The sequence below is a fragment of the Heteronotia binoei genome, chromosome 14 (assembly GCF_032191835.1).
Source record: "Heteronotia binoei isolate CCM8104 ecotype False Entrance Well chromosome 14, APGP_CSIRO_Hbin_v1, whole genome shotgun sequence".
NCBI lineage: Eukaryota > Metazoa > Chordata > Lepidosauria > Squamata > Gekkonidae > Heteronotia > Heteronotia binoei.
In genome coordinates, this window is record NC_083236.1 from 52,925,083 (window position 1) to 52,949,630 (window position 24,548).

Sequence of the window (24,548 nt, forward strand, 5' to 3'; positions counted from 1 at the left end):
ACAAAATGGCTGCACTGGCTACCTACACTTGATAAGGGGAAGAGACAGAATTTGAGCGTTACTGTGCTACCAAACTGACATGCCGACATCCCCAATCGTAAGAACTGCTTGCCAAAATCCTACACGTAACAGGCTCAGATTGTGTGGTATACTTCTGGATTTTCCCTGGGAAATCACCCACGCAACGTAAAAACTATTTCCATAGGATTTGGCCTTTTGGATGTTAAACTGCCATATGGATAGCCAATGATACCAGAGTTGGGAAACTGAAGTGTGCTCCTCTACTTCATGCAAGCCTAAGTAATTGTCCTAACCAGGGCTTTTTTATTGTAGAAAAAGCCCAGCAAGAACTTATTTGCATATTAAAGCACATTCCTGACATCATCATTGTTCCACACAGTTTGCGGGAAAAGCCCAATAGGAACTCATTTGCATATTAGGCCACACCCCCTGATGCCAAGCCATCCGGAACTGCATTCCTGTGTGTTCCTGCTCAAAAAAAGCCCCAGGTCCTAAACAGGATGATTTTCAATCGCTACTTTTAGAGAAGAATTTACAAAAAGAATACTTTCAATTCTTCAGTTGGCTGAAGTCCCCAAAGTTTCAAAGACACGGTCTGAAGGAACAAGATGATACAGCAGCTGTGATGAAGCGCATCCAGTGCTCATCACCGCCTGGATGAGAAACCCTCTGGGAACTCTATGGATGCCGTTTTGAGTTCCAAGGAAGAAAAATGGACCATAAATGAAACAAACAAAAACAACCTAAAAAATTCCTCTTAAAAAAAAACCCGACTCAATTTAAATCTCTAAATTTAAAGGCACGCATTCAACGACCAGCAAACAAAAACAACCTAAATGAAACAAACAAAAACAACCTAAAAAATTCCTCTTTTTTAAAAAAACCCACTCAATTTAAATCTCTAAATTTAAAGGCACGCATTCAACGAGCAGCAGTGACTGAAATAAAGCAGACAGAAACTACATATTAAGTCATCCTGGACAGAGGAACAAATATGTTGAAGGCCACATCTGGAATAAATTATTTTTAACGCAGCCATGCTGTTGATAACATTATCTGAAGCTCCCCTCCCTCTCACCCAGTAACAGGTGCAGATGCAACACTGCATTTCTACTACCACAGTTTGAAAATCACTAACATAATCCATATAATGCATTTCATTAGACTGATCAAATGACACTTAACAGTATGTGAGCTTCTGGATTCTTTAGAAATCTTCATTGAGGGAGATTTTAATTTTTTAAAAAAAAGTATAAAAAATTGGTGGAGGAGGAAGGAAACGCCTCAGAACATGGTTTTAAATGCTCTTTAAAGCTGTGTTGTGTGTTCGATACAGTGTGCCCTTCTCCCATTGGCATGTACTAATTAATTTCTAATATTTAGAAGCTGCTGTCCTCTTGGCACTCACTGTGGTGAATATTAATGCAATACAAAATGGATGAAACAGTAAAACCTCCAAACAATGCTTAAAAGGCCACAAGTGCCAGATACATTAAAATAGCATTTAAAAAAAAAAATCTACATGACATTCACCAGCCTGAAGGAAATTGCCTTCAAAACTTAAGTAGTTTTCAGCTGCCAATAGGAAGACAGAAGGGAAGTGGGTCTCTTAGGAAAGCCCAGTCCTTAAAGAAGGTGCCACCCCTGAAGGAGCCCTGTGCTATAGCTTTTCACAGGTATGCCCAAGTAAAGAATACAGAACTGGGCATCTTTTGCCACGCTAAAGGAACTGCACAGAATACACAAACACATTTTTTTTAGTTAAAAAAAAAAGAAATAACTGGTGCCCTTTTGTTTTTCTTTAACACAACGAGGAATGTTCACTGTACGGAAACAAATATGCCCTTCACTTCACATTTTTCATTTGATTACTTATATGAGCTGCGTTAGGTGACTCACCAAGAAATCACAACAATTAAGTTAAGAGAAGAGGAGCGGGGAGGAAGAAGAAAGCCCCCGCGAGCTAGTTGCTAAGGATACATCATGAGTTGTAGCAAACCATTTAATTATTTTCCCTTCCAGCTTTTAATACTAGTACCACAGATCTAATTTTGGTGATTGATTACTATGATTAAGTGATAAGAGCTTTTTTGCAACCCTTTGCCGTGAGACTGTGCCACTGGTCCAGGAGGCCTCGTTCTTAATTGCTAGGATCTGTAACAGAGTAGAATTAAAAGGGGGCCAATGCAGCTTTTTATTTGTCCAAGGCCATGCTGGTGTATATAATGGCCTCGTGACACAGGAGGGACTTAATTACATGCTTTTACCATCATTCTCAATAATGCCTTCCAAACGGGGTGTGTTTTTCGTTCTCGGACCATGTAGGAAGGGATGCATATAACAGGGTTCGAGGTAGTTGGGGTTATTTTGATTCATTTCTTAGGTAAACTGCCAGTAAAAAAGAATAGTCTAGTGTGTGTGTGTGTATCTGGCTGGCGTAACACTTAATTTCACTTAGTAGGCTCAGTAGATGTATCGCTCTCAGAATCCATGGTGTATTTATTATTTTATTTATGTTATTTTTCATCTGCCTTTCTCAGTGAGACTCAAGGCAGATTAAACAGTGGAAGTACCTGATCCATTTCAAGGTGCTGGTAAAAAAAAAAAGGTAAAGGCAGTCCCCTGTGCAAGCACCAGTCGTTTCCAACTCTGGGGGTGACATTGCTTTCACAGTGTTTTCACGGCAGGCTTTTTACAGGGTGGTTTACCATTGCCTTCCCCAGTCATCTACACTTTCTCCCTGACAAGCTAGGTACTCATTTTACTGACCTTGGAAGGATGGAAGGCTGAGTCAACCTCGAGTCGGCTACCTGAACCCAGCTTCCGCTGGGATTGAACTCAGGTCGTGAGCAGAGCTTAAGACTGCAGTACGGCAGCTTTACCACTCTGCACCACGGGGCTCTTCAAGGTGCTGGTATTAACCTTGAAAGTCCTGAGTGGCCTGAGACTGATATATCTAAGGGACCGTCTCTCCCCATATGTCCCCTGAAGAGTCTTACATTCCAGGGATCATCATCTACTGGTTGCCCCTGGACCAAAGAATGTCTGCTTAGCCTCATATCCTCTAACAAGGAAGGGAAAAACTTTGCTGAACTTTCATTTTCCCTTCCTGTTCCAGGTATAAAGCTTGGACGCTGCCAAAGAACTGAGCATCTGGCAAGACTTAAAGCAGTGTCTCCTAACCTTTGGGTCAGGACCCAAAAGTGGGTTGTGAAGCCTCTGAAGGTGGGTTTCAGGCCAGCCCTGCCCTCTCTTTTGTATCTTGGAAACCAAGATGTTACCCTGCAAACAATGACCCTTTGTACATTCAGGTTTGATCCAGATTTTGCAAGCAATCAATCTGCCCGCTAAAGATCCGCATCACCTAAATTGATTCTGCATTTAAAAATTTGCTTTGCACCTTTCCAAATGAAACAGTGTTATCTGCGGATTTTTACATTTGTATTTGCATTGTTTAATGTGCTCCTGGGCTATATTTTTCTTTTAAAAACTAGAATTTTGGGGTTCTATAGCTTGTGCTCTAGATGGTGGTGCCTTTGTAATATTCCCCTTAAGCTTCCATAAGCTCGATATGTTTAACAAAGCTAACTTTGCCTTAGTTTAAAAGTGACAATCGTTTTCACTCATCAAAAACCTCTACAGATTCTTTCATCATGCTGAAGACAGACTCATGTCATGACAGCTTCAAGAGGGGATTGGATAAACATCTGGAGCAGAGGTCCATCAGTGGCTATTAGCCCCAGCGTATTGTTGGAACTCTCTGTCTTGGGCAGTGATGCTCTGTATTCTTGGTGCTTGGAAGGGGCAACAGTGGAAGGGCTTCTAGTGTCCTGGCCCCACTAAGGACCTCCTGATGGCATCTGGTTTTTTTTGGCCACTGTGTGACACAGAGTGTTGGACTGGATGGGTCATTGGCCTGATCCAACATGGCTTCTCTTATATTCTTATGTGACACAGAGTGTTGGACTGGATGGGCCATTGGCCTGATCCAACATGGCTTCTCTTATGTTCTTATGTGACACAGAGTGTTGGACTGGATGGGCCATTGGCCTGATCCAACATGGCTTCTCTTATGTTCTTATGTGACACAGAGTGTTGGACTGGATGGGCCACTGGCCTGATCCAACAGGGCTTCTGTTATGTTCTTATGTGACGCAGAGTGTTGGACTGGATGGGCCACTGGCCTGATCCAACAGGCTTCTCTTATGTTCTTATGTGACACAGAGTGTTGGACTGGATGGGCCACTGGCCTGATCCAACAGGGCTTCTCTTATGTTGTTATGTGATGCAGAGTGTTGGACTGGATGGGCCACTGGCCTGATCCAACATGGCTTCTCTTATGTTCTTATGTGACACAGAGTGTTGGACTGGAGGGGCCACTGGCCTGATCCAACATGGCTTCTCTTATGTTCTTATGTGACGCAGAGTGTTGGACTGGATGGGTCATTGGCCTGATCCAACATGGCTTCTCTTATATTCTTATGAATGAATTGTGATCCCCATACAAATTAAAATTAGAAACCAGATCACCATGGAACACACACTGAGATGTAAATTAATACAACAATCTTACATTTAAATGCAGACTATGGCAGTTTGGGGAGGAGTTTGGAAATCGGAAGGAAAAGTTCCATAATTAAGACTTAGATCCGAATCTGGAGAAAGCTCCAGACCAAAACAAGTTTTGAGAACTGTGGGGCATCTGCAGGGTGAAAGCGCTGTCGGTACTCAGTCACACAAAGCAAATGAAGAAGCCGGACGAAACCACGAGGCAAGACAGAACTGAAGGCAGTATGTAATGTAGAAGGTAGCTTTGAAATGCACACAAAGAAAGGATCAAATGGCAAGTGTAGAAAGGGCCAGAATCTTCCATATCATACATTAGCTGGTAATTTTTCTTCATTGCACGTACATGCTGGTCAACTAAAACATTTCCTGATGGCCACTAGAGTGAGTGAGAATTTTAGGGTAGTTTAGAGGAAGTAATGGAGAAGGTGGTCTAAGGCTGGACATGCCACTTGCTTGGGTTCATAAAGGTAGCAGCTGTGCCCTTTGTACAATGTTTGTTAGTTAGTCATTGTAGAAAATCAAATGCTGAACTAGATGGGTGCCAAGGTCATAGTTTGCCTGGGACACAAAAAAACTCTCAGACCAGTTGTGGATGGGTCATGATACCAAGGAAATTTGGACTTGTGGGTCATCTCAACAAAAAGGTTGGGAGCCTCTAACCTAAAGGACTCTTGGACCTTCTGTCTCAACCTGAGGCTTTGGATGAGCGAGCCACTGAATCCAGGATAGGCCCAAGATGTAGTTTTTTGGTTTGGTTTCTCTGTGCTGTACGCCTTTGGAGATTGTATTGCACCTCCTCTAAGGCTGGAAATGGCTGTATGGAAAAAGAATCTTCTGTGGGTAGAGCAAGCAGATATTTAAACGAGCGTTTTGCTGCCAACATCAGAATTGCTCATGCGGGGATTATCTACTTTGAAGCAACAAAATAAGCCAGCTGGCTGCTGCTGAAAATTTAAGACCAGAATACAGGTCAAGCTGCTGTGAAACAACGAGGAAGACAAGGCTTGGCTGAACAGAATGCCCTCACAAGGCCATCTGCTTGATCCCAAGACCGGATGCACCCGTCACATGGTGAGGAGACAACCTTGGTTAATTGTATTGTTAAGTTGTTTTATACAACCGTGTCTTCCACTAAATAACTTGTTTCTTAAACCCACTGTGCAATGCATCTGCTGGATTTCAACTTGCCGTCTGCCTGATCACCAGATGTTTTTCTCCATCTTCGTACATTCTAGTAATAAAGCGTGTAAGAAAAAGCTCCCTACTTTTCATATACATGGACATCGTGACCACTAGTTTGGTTGCCAGGGTGCCTGGAGTTTTGACTCGCACACATCGACTAAGAAGTGGACTTTGCCCATGGTTTCTATACTATAAGCCTCAGCTTTGCAGCAGCATTCTACGTCTCTGGATGGGTGTTAGCTGAAACTACAGACGAGCTTCCAGCCGCTCCGTGCGTACACAGCCTCGGTCATTGCAGTGGAAGAAGCCGCGCAGCCATGAGCTGTCCAGGAGGGCGCCTTCCAACATGGTTCTGTGAACCAAAGGCTAACACCACCAGAATCCATCTTGTTATCTGGACTCCATTTTAGCAAAGCGAAAGCACCACGTACCCAACAGCCGTTGCAACATCTACATAAGGCAATCAAGCTTATCTTAGGTGTGGATCCTGCCAGACAACCTAAGCTTTTGTCAAACGGAACTCTAAACAAAGAATGATGCCAACCGAAGAGGAAGAACAGCTTCGGCCAGAGCTAGAGCTATTGTGTAGATCAGGTGTCACCTTAGGTAGCAATTTGACTCTCTATTGCCACTTTCAGATAAGGTTGTATAGCTTGTTTTAATCCCTTCCACCAATGCCTTGCCCAAACTTTCACTTTGGAGCCTCCCATTTCTATGAGGTAATGTACCATGTGGTACAGCATCATGTACCATCTGATCACTTGTCATAAGCCCCTGGACCTCCTACCCCCTAAGGGTTCCAGGTAGTCCTTATAACCTCTGACCCAACCTCTGACCCTGACATGTGTGCATCTGAAAGTACCCCAATCCTGCTATTTAGATACGCCCCCGATACCCTATCAGTTGAGGGTTCCTTCCCCCATCTCCCTCATTCGTCGCCATTGGAGCCTTCCTCGAAGACTACGATCGGTAATTATCACCCTGCTTGTCCATCCTTGTGTTACCTCTGTATATTTCTCTCTATTTTTATTAGGTATGTATGTGTATTGTATGTATCCATTACCTTGTATGTGTGTTCTATAGTTCTCTGTAATAAAAGCATAATTGTTTTACTTAATTAGTGTCCTTGGTCAATTGAGTAAGAATTCTGGAAGCTGAATCCTGTATACATAGATTCTAGATCCCTTTGAGCCATAGTTGCCCACCTATTATTTCCCCAACCTCTTTTGAGGGCAATCTGGCTTACAAGTGTGTGTGTGTGGGGGGGAGGACTATGAACAAATGGTATCTTTTGTACCAATTTGGCAATCTCAAAACATTTTTTTCCTTCTTGAAGCATGAATGAAGACTTCTGCATTATTCCCTAGGTGGTACTGTATCCATCAAAATTAAAGGGAATCTTTATGAGGGATCAAAATTATGTCCTGAATGTGCAGTCGAGTGTTCATATGTATATTAAAAAGGGTACTTGGCAGTGAAAACATTAAACACAGAGAAAAGCAACAGCGCCATTCTTCCACCCATCTCTGTGCAGAAGCAGTTGACCTCTAGAGCGCATCACAAATATCTAACCTGTCATTTCTCTGATTTAGGCTACCTAAGTATGGCCAGTTTTGTGGCAGTCATGGAAACTTTCAGTGTTTTTATTGCCGCAGTTAACTACTGTCAAGATATTTCCACTCCAAAATGGCATGCTAAGTGTTTTGTGTTATGAGTCTCCCTTGCCAATTATCAGCTCAGATTTTACAAGAATTTATAAATATTTATAACCACCTTTGGCAGCTCATTTGCCGTTAGGAAAAATCTGGTGGGTTTTTTTTTAAAACAAATCCCTCAATCCTGCCCCCACCCCAAAACCATACATCTTTATGTACCCTTTTAGTCTAGCAGGAAAAAAGGGACACTAAAGTCAAATTCTAACCAAATTACAGGCTGTAAGAGAATAAAAAGACTCTAAGAATAAAGGAGAAATATCACAGCGAAGGGCTGAAATGGATGTTGCATCTTTGAAAACTTGTTTGAGCAGTTGCCAGCTGGAACCAGACGTGTGGTTCCAGAATTTAGGGGAAGAAAATCACTCAGCAGCATATAATAAATATGGATCCCTCATGCATTTCTCATATATAATTATTTCTTTTGCTCAATGCACAAAATCTGTTTTGTTTTCCACTCCTACCCTAAGGGAATGTGAGTGTGCAGGAGGAGGGGAATCAAGGAAGGCATCTTCATTCTATATCTTATTATCTTTCTTCTTCTCTCACTGCATTTTAAAACGGGTTGACATCTCGCTGAAATTATCTTCAATTAAGCAGCTGTGTACAATTATTCCTTAAAAGTCAGAACAATTTGTCTCCTCGGGGAAAAAAAAATCACTTGCTTTCTTAAAAGCTTTTAACTTGCGCTAAAACTAGGGCATTCATTAATAAGCAATTTCTAGCTAAACCTTGAAGCCATCCGGAATTAAGAAATCCCTGCCCCCCCCTTTCATCTTTACATGAAGTGGAATGTTTCCTTATTCTTTTGTGAAGGGATGCCTCCCTCAGTTGTAGTAATCAGAGAAGCTTTTCATTGCTTGTTTCAGAAACTGAAAAGAGGCTGGCGTTACACATCCAAAGCCAACACAATCACGAACACACACACACACTCTCAGACATCTAGCATAAAATGCGCAAGACGCAAAGGCTGCTAATCAAGACCCAACATCTCTCCATCACAGAGGGTGATTTATACGGAGGGGTATAAGAATGCATTTCCAACAGAACTGTTTAGACTCAGTGGGCTCCTTATGACTGGATGTGCAAATTAATTTGGTCACTGCTTCAAGAGGCTTAGTTCACAGGTGGGCAACATGTGGCCTGCAGGTGGCATGGAACTTACCGCTGCATTTTAAGACTATTGAACAAGATTTGCACATTTATGAATATCAGTCTATCAAAGAACACCAATCATGTGCCATCTTTTCACCAAAGAGAACAATGGTTTAAGGCAGGTGCCACTTTTGCTGTTGTAAGTTAAACTATCTCTATTGTTCTTGTCCAATGTAAATGTCCCTCCCCCCAATATAAAATGATTATATGGTATGATCTAAACTAGGAGCCCCATAGTGCAGAGTGGTAAGCTGCAGTACTGCAGTCCAAGCTCTGCTCACGACCTGAGTTCGATCCCAGCAGGTAGCCAGTTCAACGTTGACTCAGCCTTTCACCCTTCCAAGGTCGGTAAAATGAGTCCCCAGCTTGCTGGGGGGAAAGTGTAGATGACCTCAGGTCAGACGCGGCGACCTGCTGAATTTAAGCATATTAGTCAGTGGAAGAAAAGAAACTAACCAGGATTCCCTCAGTAATGGTGAGTGAACAGGGAAGAGCGCAGCGCTGAATCCCTGCCCCACGGTGGGGCACGGGAAATGTGGCGTACAGAAGACCCTCTCCCCAGTGATGCTCTTATGGTGGGGGCCCAAGTCCTTCTGACTGAGGTGCAGAGGTCCATCAGTGGCTATTAGCCACAGTGTGTGTGTGTATATAAATATTTTTGGTCACTGTGTGATACAGAGTGTTGGACTGGATGGGCCACTGGCCTGATCCAACATGGTTTCTCTTATGTTCTTATGAGTGGGGACAGCAATGGCAAACCACCCTGTAAAAAGTCTGCGAAGAAAATGTCCTGATGTGACATCACCCCATGGGTTGGAAATGATTCAGTGCTTGCACAGGGGACTTCCTTTACCTTTTTATGGCCTATACTCTATAAACTAAAGAGGCTACCATACTTTGATCACATCATGGGAGGACATGGCTCACTGGAACAAGCAATAATGTTACGAAAAACTGAAGACGGTAGGAAAAGATTAACATGAAATGGATTGACTCAATGAGGGAAGCCACGGCCTTCAGTTTACAAGACCTGAGGAAGGCTGTCAGTGACAGGACGTTTTGGAGGTCATTAATGGAGTCACCATAAGTTGGAAGTGGCTAGACAGTACGTAACACACACAACCTAAAGTAATAGCCTGATAAACCATCACCTAGATAAGCAGCTCTGCAGTGAAAGAAAGTGCTACGATCACCAGTGTTTCATTTTCTAATGAAATTATTAAATTTTCCTGTTTTCTTTAACAGCTGCTTATTTAAAGATGCCAAACTTGAAAAAGGCTTACGTTTCTAAATGGTCCTCGGTAGCTTGATAACCCACCCCACCCCGCAATATTCTCTTTGCTAGGTTAAACACACCTGGAATTTTTTCAGTAGCTGTGTCTTCTCTATGAAAGTGCCACCAATAAGAATGAATGAAGAGCCCTGCTGGATCAGACCAATGGCCCAACTAGTCCAATACTGCAGGGGTGGCCAAGGGTAGCTCTCCAGATGTTTTTTGCCTACAACTCCCATCAGCCCCAGCCATTGGCCATGCTGGTTGGGGCTGATGGGAGCTGCAGGCAAAAAAAAACATCTGGAGAGCTACTGTTTGCCACCCCTGCAATACTGTATTTCACAGAGTGGCTACTCAGTTGCTCTGGAGAGCCACCAGAAAGGGCACAGAAGCCAAGGCCTTCTCTTGATATTGCCTCCTAGTACCAATATTTAGAGATTTAGTGCTTCTGGCCATGGAAATACCCTTCAGTCATCAGTAGAGGCAAGAAAAGTCCAGTCTGTTGAGTTTTCTCAAAGCTGCAAGAGTGCTTCTATTGCTTTTTAATGAATGATTATAGCGGTGAGATATTTTTCAAGTCAAACTTCTGAAAGGATTTGATTAAGGAGTTGTTTTTATTGAACAGTTCTAAAGTGTAACTTATTGTGGTTTAAATTATGAGTGGGTTACACATGCTTGTTGTGGTTTTATTGGACTTTATATTTATTGACTAACCTTGAACATAGGAAAAGTGGCATATTAATCTCCCAAATTATTCATCAGGGAGATTATTTAACTGCTCTGCTAACATGATAGTCTCGTTAGAATATAGGGGTGGAAATGGGAATTACAAGGGTCGATAAGGTCCACTGAATTAAAGGGTGCTTGAAACAGAAATTTACCAAAAGGAGAAGGGGAAAATAAAATAAAAATAAAGTAAAAAAAAAATACTAACAAGGTCAAATATAGCTAAAAGGTAAGAAAATCTAAACATCTGGAATGTATACAATAAAAGCTCCATTACTCGGCCCAGAAATTTCAGACACATAGCATATATGTGCAAGGGCTAACTACACAGATAATAGCTAAACTAATTTCCTCTCCTTCCCTCAGAAAGCTAGTCTTTCAGTGCTCCCTGGTTGCACTGGCGAGGCAGGTAGGAAGGAGGAGGTGAGTGAAGAAGATAAGAAGGCTATCATCCACACTGCTACTCAGTTACTAAAAACAACCAAACCACTCAACAAAATCGGTTCCAACATAGAACAACAAAGACAGGACAAGGCAAACCAAGTTAAAGATTATCAAAATTACCCAGGTGCGCAACTAACTAAAATAAAACAAAAGTTAAATTAAAACAAAAGCTCAACAGTTTCGAATTATAAACCAAGTGAAATCCTTGCACTTATAAGCTAAATAATTCAAAGTGGGCAGCTGTGTTGGTCTGAAGTGGTTGGACAAAGCAGGAGTCAATCTGCACCTTTAAGACCAACCAAGTTTTATTTAGAACATAAGCTTTCGTGTGCTCTCTAAGCACACTTCATCAGACGAGGGGATCAGGTATTGTGGGTATTGTGCGCACAATACCTGATCCCCTCGTCTGATGAAGTGTGCTTAGAGAGCACACGAAAGCTTACGTTCTTAATAAAACTTGGTTGGTCTTAAAGGTGCAGATTGACTCCTGCTTTGTTAAGCTAAATAATAATAGGCTAACACTCAAAACTCTCTCCAAGCCTTTTCACCTACTCAACTTTCACACCGTTCCAACCCCACCCAAACAAGGGAGAGAGAGAAGAGATTTTGGCACTGAGTCCATGAAAGATAAGAGGAAGGAGACGCTAAACACTACGTAAGTCAGCACTAAATTAAACAGAGAACAAAAGATAAACAAAAGACTAAGATAGAATAAAATAAAATGCCCCAAGGATGTGGCATGGCTTCGTGATGTCCTGTTGCGCTAGAACTGGAAGCCGAAGAAATGATCGGGAATTTTGGTAATTACCGATTGCGGCAACGTCTGAAGAAATTAATACAAATAATGAACACAAAGGCTTGGTTCAGAATACATGAGCAAACCGTGGTTTGTCACTATGTGAACTTGAATGACCCCTTGCTCCCCCACCCAGTAAACACAGTGAGCCAATTGCTTCTCTGTTTGCAACAACCCACAGTTTGTTATTATGTTTGAACTGGTAAACTGTGGTGAACAAGATCCCAAGAACCCTGATTTCCCTTTACCAGGCATTTGTAACCAGGCATCCTTTACATGGTGAGGGAGGCCTTGATCTATTTAACTGGTACCACAATTTAGCCGCCCTGAGCCTGCCTTGGTGGGGAGAGTGGGATATACGTTGAATAAATAAATAAATTTAGTAAGATAAAGTATGAAATGTTAATTGGTTTATGGATCACAAATACCCATATCTTCTTTCTCTCTCTCTGTTAAGATTTGATGGGCGGAGAGAGAAGAGATTCTTTTTCAAGGACACATCCAAATTAAATAATTACATTTGGTAAAATTATGGCGACTCTCTAAAAAGCACCATCAGCAACTGAAGCTGGAAACATGTAGCTAGCTGCAGTCTGTGTCACTGGACCTTTTAGATACGGATTGCGATACTGATGATGGGATTTGAAGAGCTTCATTTTTAAAGGCATTTTGGCTGCTGTATCAGGGGGAATGAGCAAAATATGCTCAAAACATCTTGGGCAGTTGCAGTCATTCTTGGCTTCCTGGAAGGATGCCTGTTTCCCCCTCGTAGACAATTGTGGTGTTGCCATAGTGGGATGCCTGGAAAAATGCTGCAGCACGCATTGTCATAGTTTGAAAAAAAAGGATCACCAGGATGCCAGGATGAAAGAACATTATGGTCTCCTGGATGCAGTCAGTAGAATGTACAGCAGACGTTACTATCAGTTTCGCTCGCATCATCCCACATGCTGCTAGAAATGAATGTAAGAAGGGTAGCATTCATTTGTGCAAGGCCTAATTGGGGCTAACCCTTCCCACACGCAGCAACAGAGGGCATAGCTGGGAGGTGATTGCAGATCAATTGGAATGCTTTCAACAGCAGCCTTTTAATCAGGAAACCATGTTCCCTTCAATTCATGTCCCCCCCCCCCCCCCAAAAAAAAAAAACTCGCAGAAATTGTTTCAGTAAATTAAAAGCTGGATGAATAGATCACCAATTAGCACAATGGAAGATGGAGGAACAGAAGCGCTAGTCTCCTGCATAGACGGTCTTCCAGCCTTAACATACTAGATCAAAAGAAAATGCTATCTACTTTGAAGTCATTGATCCTTCTCAATGACCTTCAGTAATACTGCTTTTAAAACCTGAAGGTCACAATTCAAAGAAAGCTACAGAGGAGGTTTTGGAGTTTGGATTAGAAGGACAAGCGGGAACTCATGAGAAACACAAAGAGAAATTCCCTGAGTGGTCCCTGCTTTGTCCTCTGTCCTCAGCCCCAGCTGCCTTTCCTCCCACTGCTACCTCCTTCTCACATCTTTTTCCTTCCACACCTACTTCTTTTTTATCCCTTACCCGCCCCCCAAAACTGCTATTCACCTCCCACTTGTCCTCCCACAGCCTGTTCATTCCTTAGCATGACCTCCTCATTACTCTTCCCACCCACCGACCCTTCTCTTGTCTATCTACCCCCCTCCCTGCACAGGCAACACTTCTCTCATCTGGGGGATTTATACCCCTCCTCTATGTTTTCTCCAGTTTTTCTGACACCTGAGAGTTCCCCGAAGTATGCAAAAAAAATGTCCATAGTCTATACGTGGCCCTGAACCTCAGATTTAAGTATCCGCAGATAGGGCCATCTTAGACATATTGATAGCAAAAATTAAATTGGGGGAGGGAGAAAAGCAGAGATCAGTTGAGAAGAAGGGAACAACTGCAGCATGTTGTGTGCACATCATTATGTTCATTGCATTCTCATATGGCTGTGAGGACAGGAAAAATTGGTGGCAGTAGCAAGAACAGGACAGGAAATTCATTCAAGTCAAGTCCCCCATACTGGCTTTAGTTAGTCAACTACACACCTGAGATGGATATTCCATTATGGAGCAAAGATTTTGAACATTTGCAGCACAAAGACTTCATTTTGGAACCAACATTACACTTGCACACTGCTTTCCATTCAGAGCAGTTTATGTCTTGCTCCTGGTGGAGGTGGGGGGCGGGGTCTCCCACCCAGGATCTTTACAGGGGCTGACCGGTTTTAGCGTCAGCAATAAAACGTCAGGATGTGCTCTGAGACAGTTGCCATTTGCGACAATTTCCCACCTGAGTATGCTGTTTGACAAACTTGAATTTTATAATTTTTAAAAAAAAAACATATTCTTAGTGACCAAAGCACTTTCCATTGTGTACCACTACAACTATGTACAGCTATGACCACCCTTCTCCCCATTGGTGCTGGATTCAAGCTAGTATAGCATTAAAAACAATCTTTATTCATTAGTCTTCAAGAAAAGCCCAGATTTTTATAAATATATCCCAACCAAAAGGCACTATCATTGGTTCATAACAGACTGGTCCTATCAGGTTGAGGCTACCACAATACTACCTAAATTCATTAGGGTAACCAGCTCTCTAGCAAGCAGCATTCTAGAACTACTGAATAACATGACTGTCCTATGGAAGGGTACAGAAAATTCAGTGCCGTGATTCAAGGACTGGATTTAGAATTGGGAAAACTTAGGATCAACCCCCCATTCAGCCAGAACTAGTGTTGCCAAGTCTAACCTTGGCTTCGGCAGAGGATGAATCTCGCATGTGCTTCACGATGACATCACCCAAAGTGACATCACCGCACTGGTCATGTCGCACTCAGGACACTCTAGCATTTGGGTTAAAACTCTAGAGTACCACAGAGTTTTTACCCTGAATGCTGGAGCACAACTGGCATGACGTGCCCAGCATGATGATGTCCCTTCCAAGTGATGTCATTGCGCTGGGCATGTCGCATGACAGTGGAGCTCTTTGGGGACGGGGATCCCCCCCGGAGGCCCACTCCGTACCAGCGAGTAGCAGGCCTCCACTCCCAGTGGGAGCTTGGCAGCCCTAGCCGGAACATTCACTTGAGCTGGTTATTCTTTCTCTTGGCCGATCATTCACCAGAGGGATTACTGAGAGCTGGACAAAATGGGAGGGAGAGGGAGGTTCGCGTACTACGCTAAACGGAGAAATAAAAAAAATAACGCAAATAAACAGATTTGCTGAGTTGGATTGAGACTTAAACTGGCAATTGCCAATGATTCCCCCTTCCCGCTGCAGGCCCCTCTGTCCCCCAGAAGCCGCATTTCATGACGATCAGTGGGAAGGAGGGGCCAGAGAAGTCCCATTCTACCACTGGAAATTTAGTCTGGCTCCAACCCCATGTCTGTGGAACTCTTCTTGCTAGTTTTGGATTATTTTTTATTTTACTTTTTTTAAATTTTACTTTTATTGCATTCACCGGATCACAGAGTTGGAAGGGATCTCCAGGGTCATCTAGTCCAACCCCTTCGTTTGTTGCTGGTTTGTAATTTTTATAATCCGTCTTCAACTCCTGGTGAGAAAGGTGGACCATAAATTATGCAAGTGAGTCAAATATCATCTCATAAACTGGGGCGGGGGAGGTTGCAAAGGCACGCCAGTTCTTCATGAAGGTTATACATGAGATGCCCAGATACCCAAAGACAGGTATTAAGCAGATGGGTTCACTGGTAAGCATCCAATAAATTAACTTATCCACATGTCAACTGGGTCCATGGAGGCCAATAAAGAATGTTCTTTGTAGCTTTAATTTTCTTTTTCAAATGCCCAGCTCAGAAACACTATTTTACGATTAATTCCTAGATGTCACTGAAGTGTTACACTAATAGAACAAGATTTTTGGTTCAAACACACACATTTTTAAAAAATCGTTTTTATTATGGATTACATCTCAAGCCTGCCACACTAATCTGCTTTTATAGAGCTTTTAAAATGAGGATTCTAAGGGATTTTTCAAAGCATTACAAGGTATTTGAGGATTAGCCTCCCTCCCAGCTATCAACACTGTAAGCTGAGCAACATGAAGCTACCGTATGCTAGTTTAAGAACTGATGGCCACCAAAATACAGCAAAACATGTCTGGGAAAGAAGACTGTCTCAGTGAGTTAGGAAGACATCAGCTGGGATCCGCACAAGCGCTTCTTTTGGCGTAACTCTCCTTACACCCCTGAAGCATTGGTTTCCCACCTCCCTTAACAGTCTCTAAAATTCTGTTAATGGGGGAGAGGTGACCCTCCCTCCCAAGGACACCCAGGTTTGAATCCCTGTCAGAAGCTCACTGGGTGGCCTTGAGCCAGTCACATACACTAGCCTAGCTCCCTCACAGGGTTGTCGTCAGGATAAAGCAGAGAACAATGTAAGCCACTCTTGATCCCCACTAGGGAGAAAGGCAGGGTTTAAACCAGGGGTGTCAAACATGTGGCCTGGGGGCCAGATCAGACCCCCAGAGGGCTTCTATCAGGCCCCCAAGTAACTGGCTGTTGTCTGCTTCTTTCTCCCTCTCTTTTGCTTCCTTCTGCATCACAGCTTGCTTTGCAAGTCTTGCTCAATTGCTCAGGAGCTACAGAGCAAAGCCCCTATTTTCTCCATTGGCTGAGACTCCTCTCTTGGGGAGGAAGGAAGGAGAGCTTGCTTTGCCAGGCCTTCTCAATTGCACAGCAGAGCTACTGAGCAAAGCCTCTCTTCCTTCTATTGGCTGAGGCTCCTCCCCCTCCTGGTCTCCTAGGGAAGGAAGGAAAGAGCCAGAGCTTCCTTTGCCCAGTCCCCTGGATCACACAAGAAAGATAAAGAAAGCAGCATTAAGACCAACAGGTGCTAATGTATTAATCATGTTTTATTTTTAAATCTTTAATTGTGTTTGTGTCCTTTATAAAGTTTATGACTTTGCTAGCTGGCATTATATATTATGACACACAGCCCGACCAGATCTTATTTATGTCAGAATTGGCCCTCATAACAAATTACTTTGACACCCCAGGGAAGTAAATGCCTAAACTAAATATACTGTGACTGTCGAATTCTTTTATTTTCACTTTGTGTGCTACTTTTAATCTTGGGGAGCTGGCTTTCGAGAACTGGGTCAAATTACTCATCTGTTCTGGTGAAACATCCGTTGCACCTTGTAAATATTTTGAACACAATTATTGAAAACATCACAAACGGCTGCGATGCAGTCTTTGTGCTGTACAGCAGCTGCCGGCCATAAATTTTTAGAAGAGAACACATCCGTGTGCTTGCACATGGCACAGTACAGGGTGCGCCTAGGTGGCATCAGTTGTAGGTCAGGACGACAGCGGGGTTATTCCGGCGACAAACGGCTGGAGATTGAGCAGAAACGCCTGTGACAGCTACCAGAAAATGCATCTACACTGTAGCCATCAAAATGAAATGGGTCAACAACCGCTTGAGGGGAGAGGAGCCGCCTGGGGCAAAAAGGGAGCTGACAGCGTGTGCTGCAACCACTGCCAGGAACCGAGAGTCTCCAGGGTAAAAAGGCTAGTCCCAGTGTTTAAAATAAAGGGAGGGTGGGAGACAGTGTAAGCAGAACCTACATTCAGCAGAACCACATTTTTTTCCTTCCTAGCTAGCGAAGGGGAAAAGGCGGAAACTGTCAGTAAAATATTCCCTGCATTTCTAAGTAGGAAAAGAAAGAGGCAGGCAGAGCTGGCGTGGGTTTTAAGAGATCAGCAGAAATGGAGGGAAGGCTTCTACTGACCCACGTCATCATCACAGAGAACTGGAAGCTGAGATGTTTATGTCTCCTACAGCCTATAGGTTGTGTGTGTTATCGGGCACTGAGCAGCTATGAATTCAGAGGCTCTTGCAGTTGCTGTGGAAGAACGGAGAAGCCGCGGTGCTAAGCGGGACCAGGGAGACCCTCAAAAATTACTTTTACGAGCAATGGACCCATTTAACTATTGCCTATATGCCAGGGGTTCTGGATATTATGCAGATGTAGCTTAGTTGGCGCGGCAGATCCCGAAAACCTTGTAATGAACTGAAAGATGACACGCTAATTATAACTGGGATCTAAAGAGCTACTTTACATATGCCCAGTGTGGGATTTTTTTAAGCTCTTCCTGCTCTTCAGCAGATGCTAATGCCATATCCCTTTAGCTTGAAAGATGGTTTGCCATGTTTCACAGGGCTACGATTTGAGAAACATAATCTGAATGCCCCATTGGGTGAATGGAACTAACATCAAGGATGGGGTGGAGCTTTCTGAAGCTAACCCCTCCACCCCCGCCAATTACAGTGGGCAAGGGGGTATGCAAGATGATGAGAGCTGTTGCTTCCATTTCTGCATTCAACTGAAGGAATGCAATTTCTAAGCTCAGATAACAAAATATTGGGGTTTCACCCTCCATTTATATATTTTTAATTCCTCCACCATTTCCAATTTTGGAACATCCCAAAACAGCTCACAACAGTTTTTTTTAAAGCAATTACAATAAAGCATAGCATGACTTACACTGACAGATTCAGTTTTCAAATCCCGCCCCCCCCATCTTTCAGCTGGCAAAACTTAAGCTATATCGAATATCCCACTTGCAGCTCCATCTCTAACACTGGCTAAACTTGCAAGTGTTGTTTTAATAAAATAGTATTTATTTATTGATTTGATTTATATCTCGCCCTCCCTTGCGAGCGGGCTCAGGGTGAGTCATAGCATGTCAATGGACACAAAATAAAATCAACCACTAAAACAGACAATAAATTAAGCAAGTTAAAATGTAATGGCATTTATATCTTTCAAATTCTATAAAAATACAACCCCCTCATTATTTTACTTGCCAAGTTATTATAATACATTTAATGTTGTAATATTGGTGAAATACGTTTAGGTCTGATAGGACAGTACTGCATATATTCCACTATTTGCAAAAATATCCTGCCCCCCCCCCCTCCCCGGGATACGGGATACTTTGGTTTCAAAGGTTTTTTTGAAATTTTTACGTCTCTAGTTGCAACAAGAGAAATATTCTGCTGCGGATATATCAACAGCACAATGCAGTTTTGTCAGTGTTTTTCTACATATACCAGCTGACAATCTAGGATGAAGATGAAAAACAACCACCCTCTCTAACTGTTCCATTTACACCTAACTCTTTTGTTGCTTGGTTCCATGTGGTGAGGATAAAGCACACTATCTCTGCTCAATACTCGTTTCTGCCCAGACTGCCACCTGCAAAATCCATTAAGTGACAGAAAAGATCAAGAGTCTCCTTAGCACTGATAAATAGACCCATTCTCATACCATCTGAGTGCTTCTTAAGAAGCAGTGATTCAACTCCTAGAGAGGACTGCGGTATTTCAAGGTGGCAGGAATGAACAATAACATCAAGAAGACCTGACATTTCCCTCCCTTTTACTGGCAATACTCTTACCTCCCAGATGTGTTTCTCAATATGGCAAGGGCATCTGGATAGCCATCCATGTTATAATCTCCAATGTGAAGGGTGATAGGAACTGAAAATGCAGCCGAAGTCTGACTATATGGAACGAAGCCCCATAAAGTGCCTCTGAATGTGAAGTCTTGCAACACTGGAAACCACTGTGGACAAAGAAGCAAAAGCAAAAAGATCAGGGGTTGTTGGCTGCAGGTGCCTGATGATATTGGGAAGGATCCTTCCTATCATCACTGTATCGTCATTCCAGCACTGCTGGTGGTGGAACCTCTGGTGGCTGGAGAAACGTGGATTGAGGGGTGACATGACAGAGGCTTACAAGATTATGCAAGGGATAGAGAAGGCAGAGAAAGAAGTCCTTTTCTCCTTTTCTCACAATACAAGAACTCGTGGAAATTCAATGAAATCACTGAGCACTCAGGTTAGAACTGCAAAAAGGAAGTACTTCTTCACCCGAAGGGTGATTAACACATGGAATTCACTGCCACAGGAGGTGGTGGCAGCTGCAAGCACAGACAGCTTCAAGAGGGGATTGGATAGACATATGGATCAGAGGTCCATCGGTGGCTATTAGCCACAAGGTATGGATGGAACACTAAGTCTGGGATAAGTGATGCTCTGTATTCTTGGTGTTTGGGGGGGGGCACAGTGGGAGGGCAACTAGTGTCCTGGCCCCACTGATAGACCTCCTGATGGTGCCTGGGTTTTTTAGCCATTGTGACACAGAGTGTTGGACTGGATGGGCCATTGGACTGGATGGGCCATTGGCCTAATCCAACATGCCTTCTCTTACGTTCTCAATTAGCTGAGTTGGTGTGAGGTCAAGGGATGTTCCCAAACCTTCAAACTGGCCATGGGGAAAATATCTCAAAATTAGGGTTGCCAGGTCTTCTTGGCCACTGGCAGGGGGTGCAGGGTGTCTGTCGTCTGGAGATGAGCTGTAATTCCGGGGATTCCCCAGGTCCCACCTGGAGGCTGTGTAGCCACCAGAGAATCATGGAAGAAGATAAAGGCAAACAGGAGCTGTGACAAAATAACTAAGAAATAGCAATACAGTAAAACCTTCGTTGGTTCATTAAACAGTACAAGACAGCTTTCCAACAGGTTATTACAAAATTTATAATAACCTGTTGGAAAACCGTCTTCTATTATTTAATGAACCAACAAAAGTTTTATTAGGGTTTGTAGAATCTTTCAGGCTCAAGTGCCGTGTTCTACTGGAGAAAGTTTTTCTTCCAGGCGTTTCGTTCTCAGCTGCAGAGGACATCCTCAGTGGCGTTGCAGCCGGAGCAGGCGCTCTGACCTTCTTGGCTGTTGTGCATTGAGTGAGGCCAGGGCTGCTGGAGAGCTGCTATTTCTAGGCTGGAGGGGGTGTGGTGAAAGGTCAATAGGTTTGTGGATGTGCCCATTGTTTGGTGGGGCTTCCTGGAAGGGTAGTGATAAGGAAACTGGCTGTTGAATGTGACCATTGTTCTGTGTTAATTGCTGGAAGGGTTGGAAGGGGTGTGAAGATAAATTGCAGAAATTCACAGAACAACCAGTACATTCCACAGAACAATCAGCACAGTCAACAACCATCTTCCTTATCTTCACACCCCTTCCAACCCTCCCAGCAATTAACACAGAACAATGGTCACATTCAACAGCCAGTTTCCTTATCACTACCCTTCCAGGAAGCCCCACCAAACAATGGGCACATCCACAAACCTATTGCCCTTTCACCACACCCCCTTCAGCCTAGAAATAGCAGCTCTCCAGCAGCCCTGGCCTCACTCAATGCGCAGCAGCCAAGAAGGTCAGAGCGCCTGCTCCGGCTGCAACGTCACTGAGGATGTTCTCTGCAGCCGAGAACGAAACGTCTGGAAGAAAAACTTTCTCCAGTAGAACACGGCACTTGAGCCCGAAAGATTCTACAAACCCTAATGATGTTACCAGCCGTGAAAACCTGAAATCTTTGATAAAAGTTTTATTGTACTGTTGTGTCTTAGTTACTTTGTCATGACTCCTGTTTGCCTTTACCCACCTGGAGGCAGCATCCCTACTCAGAATGTTTACTGTCCAACTTTCTGCCTAAGGGAAAGTTTTTAATTTGGCTGGGATTTGTAAAACAAAACACCTGGGGAGAAAGCTGTGCAAGAATGCGCAAATCAAAAGAATACAAAAGTATCATAGCTTCAGAATTACTAAATACAAAATTCATGCAAAGTATCAAAATTCATTCCGGAGGTAATATTCAACAATAATCAAAAGTCCACCAGTATATTCTTACAAAAATCCAGTGTCTTCATTTAAATTTTCAGAGAGTCTCAGAAACAGTTCCTAAGGAAAATGCTGAAAAGAATTAATCCTTACTTCACCCTTATTTGGGGTATCGAAACTTCAGTGATAAGGGTACTTCTCATACATTCCAAATCCCATTGTCAGTCTCCTCATGAGAAAAACTCCAATCCTGGACAAGCGGCTGACTTGCTGCTTGCTTTGGCTACTGCTTCTTCCACAGTGGGATCCCTGTAATATCATCCACAGTATTAACAATCAACAAGGAAAGAAGAAATTACACAGCATCAATCTTACCAGTTGGCATTCGCTCATACATGTTTGAGTGAATGCCAGCTGGTAAAAGACTGTTCCTGTTTAATTTCTTCTTTCCTTGTTGATTGCTAATACTATGGATAATATTTAACACTGCAAAATTAATTAACAATGAGAGAATCACAAGGATCGTTCATAGTGAGCTTCTAAATACTTCATGCTAGATCAGCTTATACCCTCCAGGGTATATACGCTTTCCAGAGTCATAGCTCCCTTGATCAGATACCTTTGTCAGGGAGCTTTGACTTTCTTTTTTGTATTTTTTTTTACTGTGTGTGTGTGTGAACCTGGAAGTCATGGCAACTGCTGGTGGCTGACATCTACTGGGGACATGGAGGATATTCAGAGAAGTGGCTTGATACAGCCTGCCTCTGCTTCCAGTTTGGTGTAGTGGTTAAGCGCGGGGACTCTTATTGAAGATTGAAGAAGAAGATATTGGATTTATATCCCGCCCTCCACTCCGAAGAGTCTCAGAGTGGCTCACAATCTCCTTTCCCTTCCTCCCCCACAACAGATACCCTGTGAGGTAGATGAAGATATTGGATTTATATCCCGCCCTCTACTCGGAAGAGTCTCAGAGCGGCTCACAATCTCCTTTCCCTTCCTCCCCCACAACAGACACCCTGTGAGGTAGATGAAGATATTGGATTTATATTCCGCCCTCCACTCCGAAGAGTTTCAGAGTGGCTCACAATCTCCTTTACCTTCCTCCCCCACAACAGACACCCTGTGAGGTGGGTGGGGCTGGAGAGGGCTCTCACAGCAGCTGCCCTTTCAAGGACAACTCCGTGAGAGCTATGGCTGACCCAAGACCATTCCAGCAGGTGCAAGTGGAGGAGTGGGGAATCAAACCCAGTTCTCCCAGATAAGAGTCCACACACTTAACCACTACACCAAACTGGCTCTACACCAAACTGGCTCTACACTTAACACTACACCAAACTTATCTGGGAGAACCGGGCTTGATTCCCCACTCCTCCGCTTACAGCTGCTGGAACGGCCTTGGGTCAGCCACAGCTCTTGTAGGAGTTGTCCTTGAAAGGGCAGCTGCTGTGAGAGCCCTCTCAGCCCCACTCACCTCACAGGATGTCTGTGGCGAGGGGAGAAGATAAAGGAGCCGCTCTGAGTCTCTGATTCAGAGAGAAGGGTGGGATATGAAACTGCAGTCGTCTTCTTCTTCCCTCCCTCCTTCTCAGCTGCTGATATTCCAGGGAGATCTCCCATCCAAGTACTTGACGGGGTTGGCTCTTCTTAGCTTCCGAGACCTGACGGGATCAGGCTTGCCTGGGTGATCCTAGGCAGCTTTGTTGGTATCTGATGAAAGGGAGCTTTGCCTCGCAAAAGTTAAACCCTGACAACCATGTTGGTCTCTTATGGTGCTGCTGGACTCGAATCTGGGTATTCTCCTGCAGACCAACATGGCTGCCCCCTAAAACGAAATATCTCACGGGTGCCATTATGATCACAAGAAAGAAGGATTCAGCTCTATCTGCTAAAACACTGGCAGGAATTATCACAAAGAAATCTGAGCTTTGCTGCTGCTAGTTCCTACCCTCTGCTGCAAGACCAGTCGCTAAACAGCAGCTTCAAATTCAGCTTGTGGTTGTTACCAGGAATACCAATAAGACGGCAACAATTGTTAGGGATTTCCAGTTAGGTGTTCAAAAAGAACTCTGTGCTCTGCTGAGACTCAGTCTTTACCTGCTGTAGATACACACAGCTGATGGAAGGCATCTGAGAGACAAAAATCTGCAGCAGGGCTGCATTAATTAATTAATCAGTCAGACAGATTAATTAAAAACCTTTTGAGCCATTAAAATAGGGCCCCTATTAATCAAGGAGGTGATTTAATTGGGGAAAAAATACATTTAACTGTTTTTAATATGAGTGCTGACTAAAATCATTACTGGCAGGCACCAATTCACAAAAAGGAGTTTCCACTTCTGTCCCTCTCAGAAAAGGAAATTATTCTCCTTCAACAGCACCTGCTGTTACATATTTCTGCGACATAAAATATGTTTTGTTTCCTTTCTTGCTAGTTCAGGATCCAAAGAAGAAGATGAAGAAGATCGCAGATTTATACCCCATCGTTCTCTCTGAATCATAGTCTCAGAGCGGCTTACAATCTTCTTTATCTCCTTCTCCCACAACAGACACCCCGTGAGATGGGTGGGGCTGAGAGCTCTGATAGAAGCTGCCCTTTCAAGGACAATTTCTACGAGATCTATGGCTAACCCAAGGCCATTCCAGCAGGTGCAAGTGGAGGAGTGGGGAATCAAACCCGGTTCTCCTAGATGAGTTCACTCACTTAACCACTACACCAAACTGGCTTTACATCGTTCTTGTCTCCTCTGTTTTACCCTCAGTCTTGTGAGCTAGGTAAGGCTGAGAGTCTATAATTGTTCCAAGGTCACCCACCAAGCTTCTGTGGCAGTGTGGAGTTTTGAACCTGGATCTTCTTGTGCCTAGTCCAATAACCACTGTACCACACTGATGTATTGGGTACATCAACCCCTATGCTGCACAAGGTTTTTTTTAATCATTCTGTGTGTGACGTAGGGAGGGGCTTTGGTTCATGGATGGACCACCTGCTTGGTATGTAAAAGGTTCC

General features: G+C 43.5%; 1 protein-coding gene across 1 annotated transcript in view; it reads right to left on the reverse strand.

The window, feature by feature from the left end:
- Positions 1-24,548, reverse strand: part of ITFG1 (integrin alpha FG-GAP repeat containing 1) — a 185,855-nt gene that overhangs the window by 74,096 nt on the left and 87,211 nt on the right. The window contains exon 10 of the mRNA XM_060253919.1: positions 19,325-19,491. Coding sequence (XP_060109902.1) covers positions 19,325-19,491 — 167 coding nt within the window. The remainder of the gene's footprint in view (positions 1-19,324; positions 19,492-24,548) is intronic.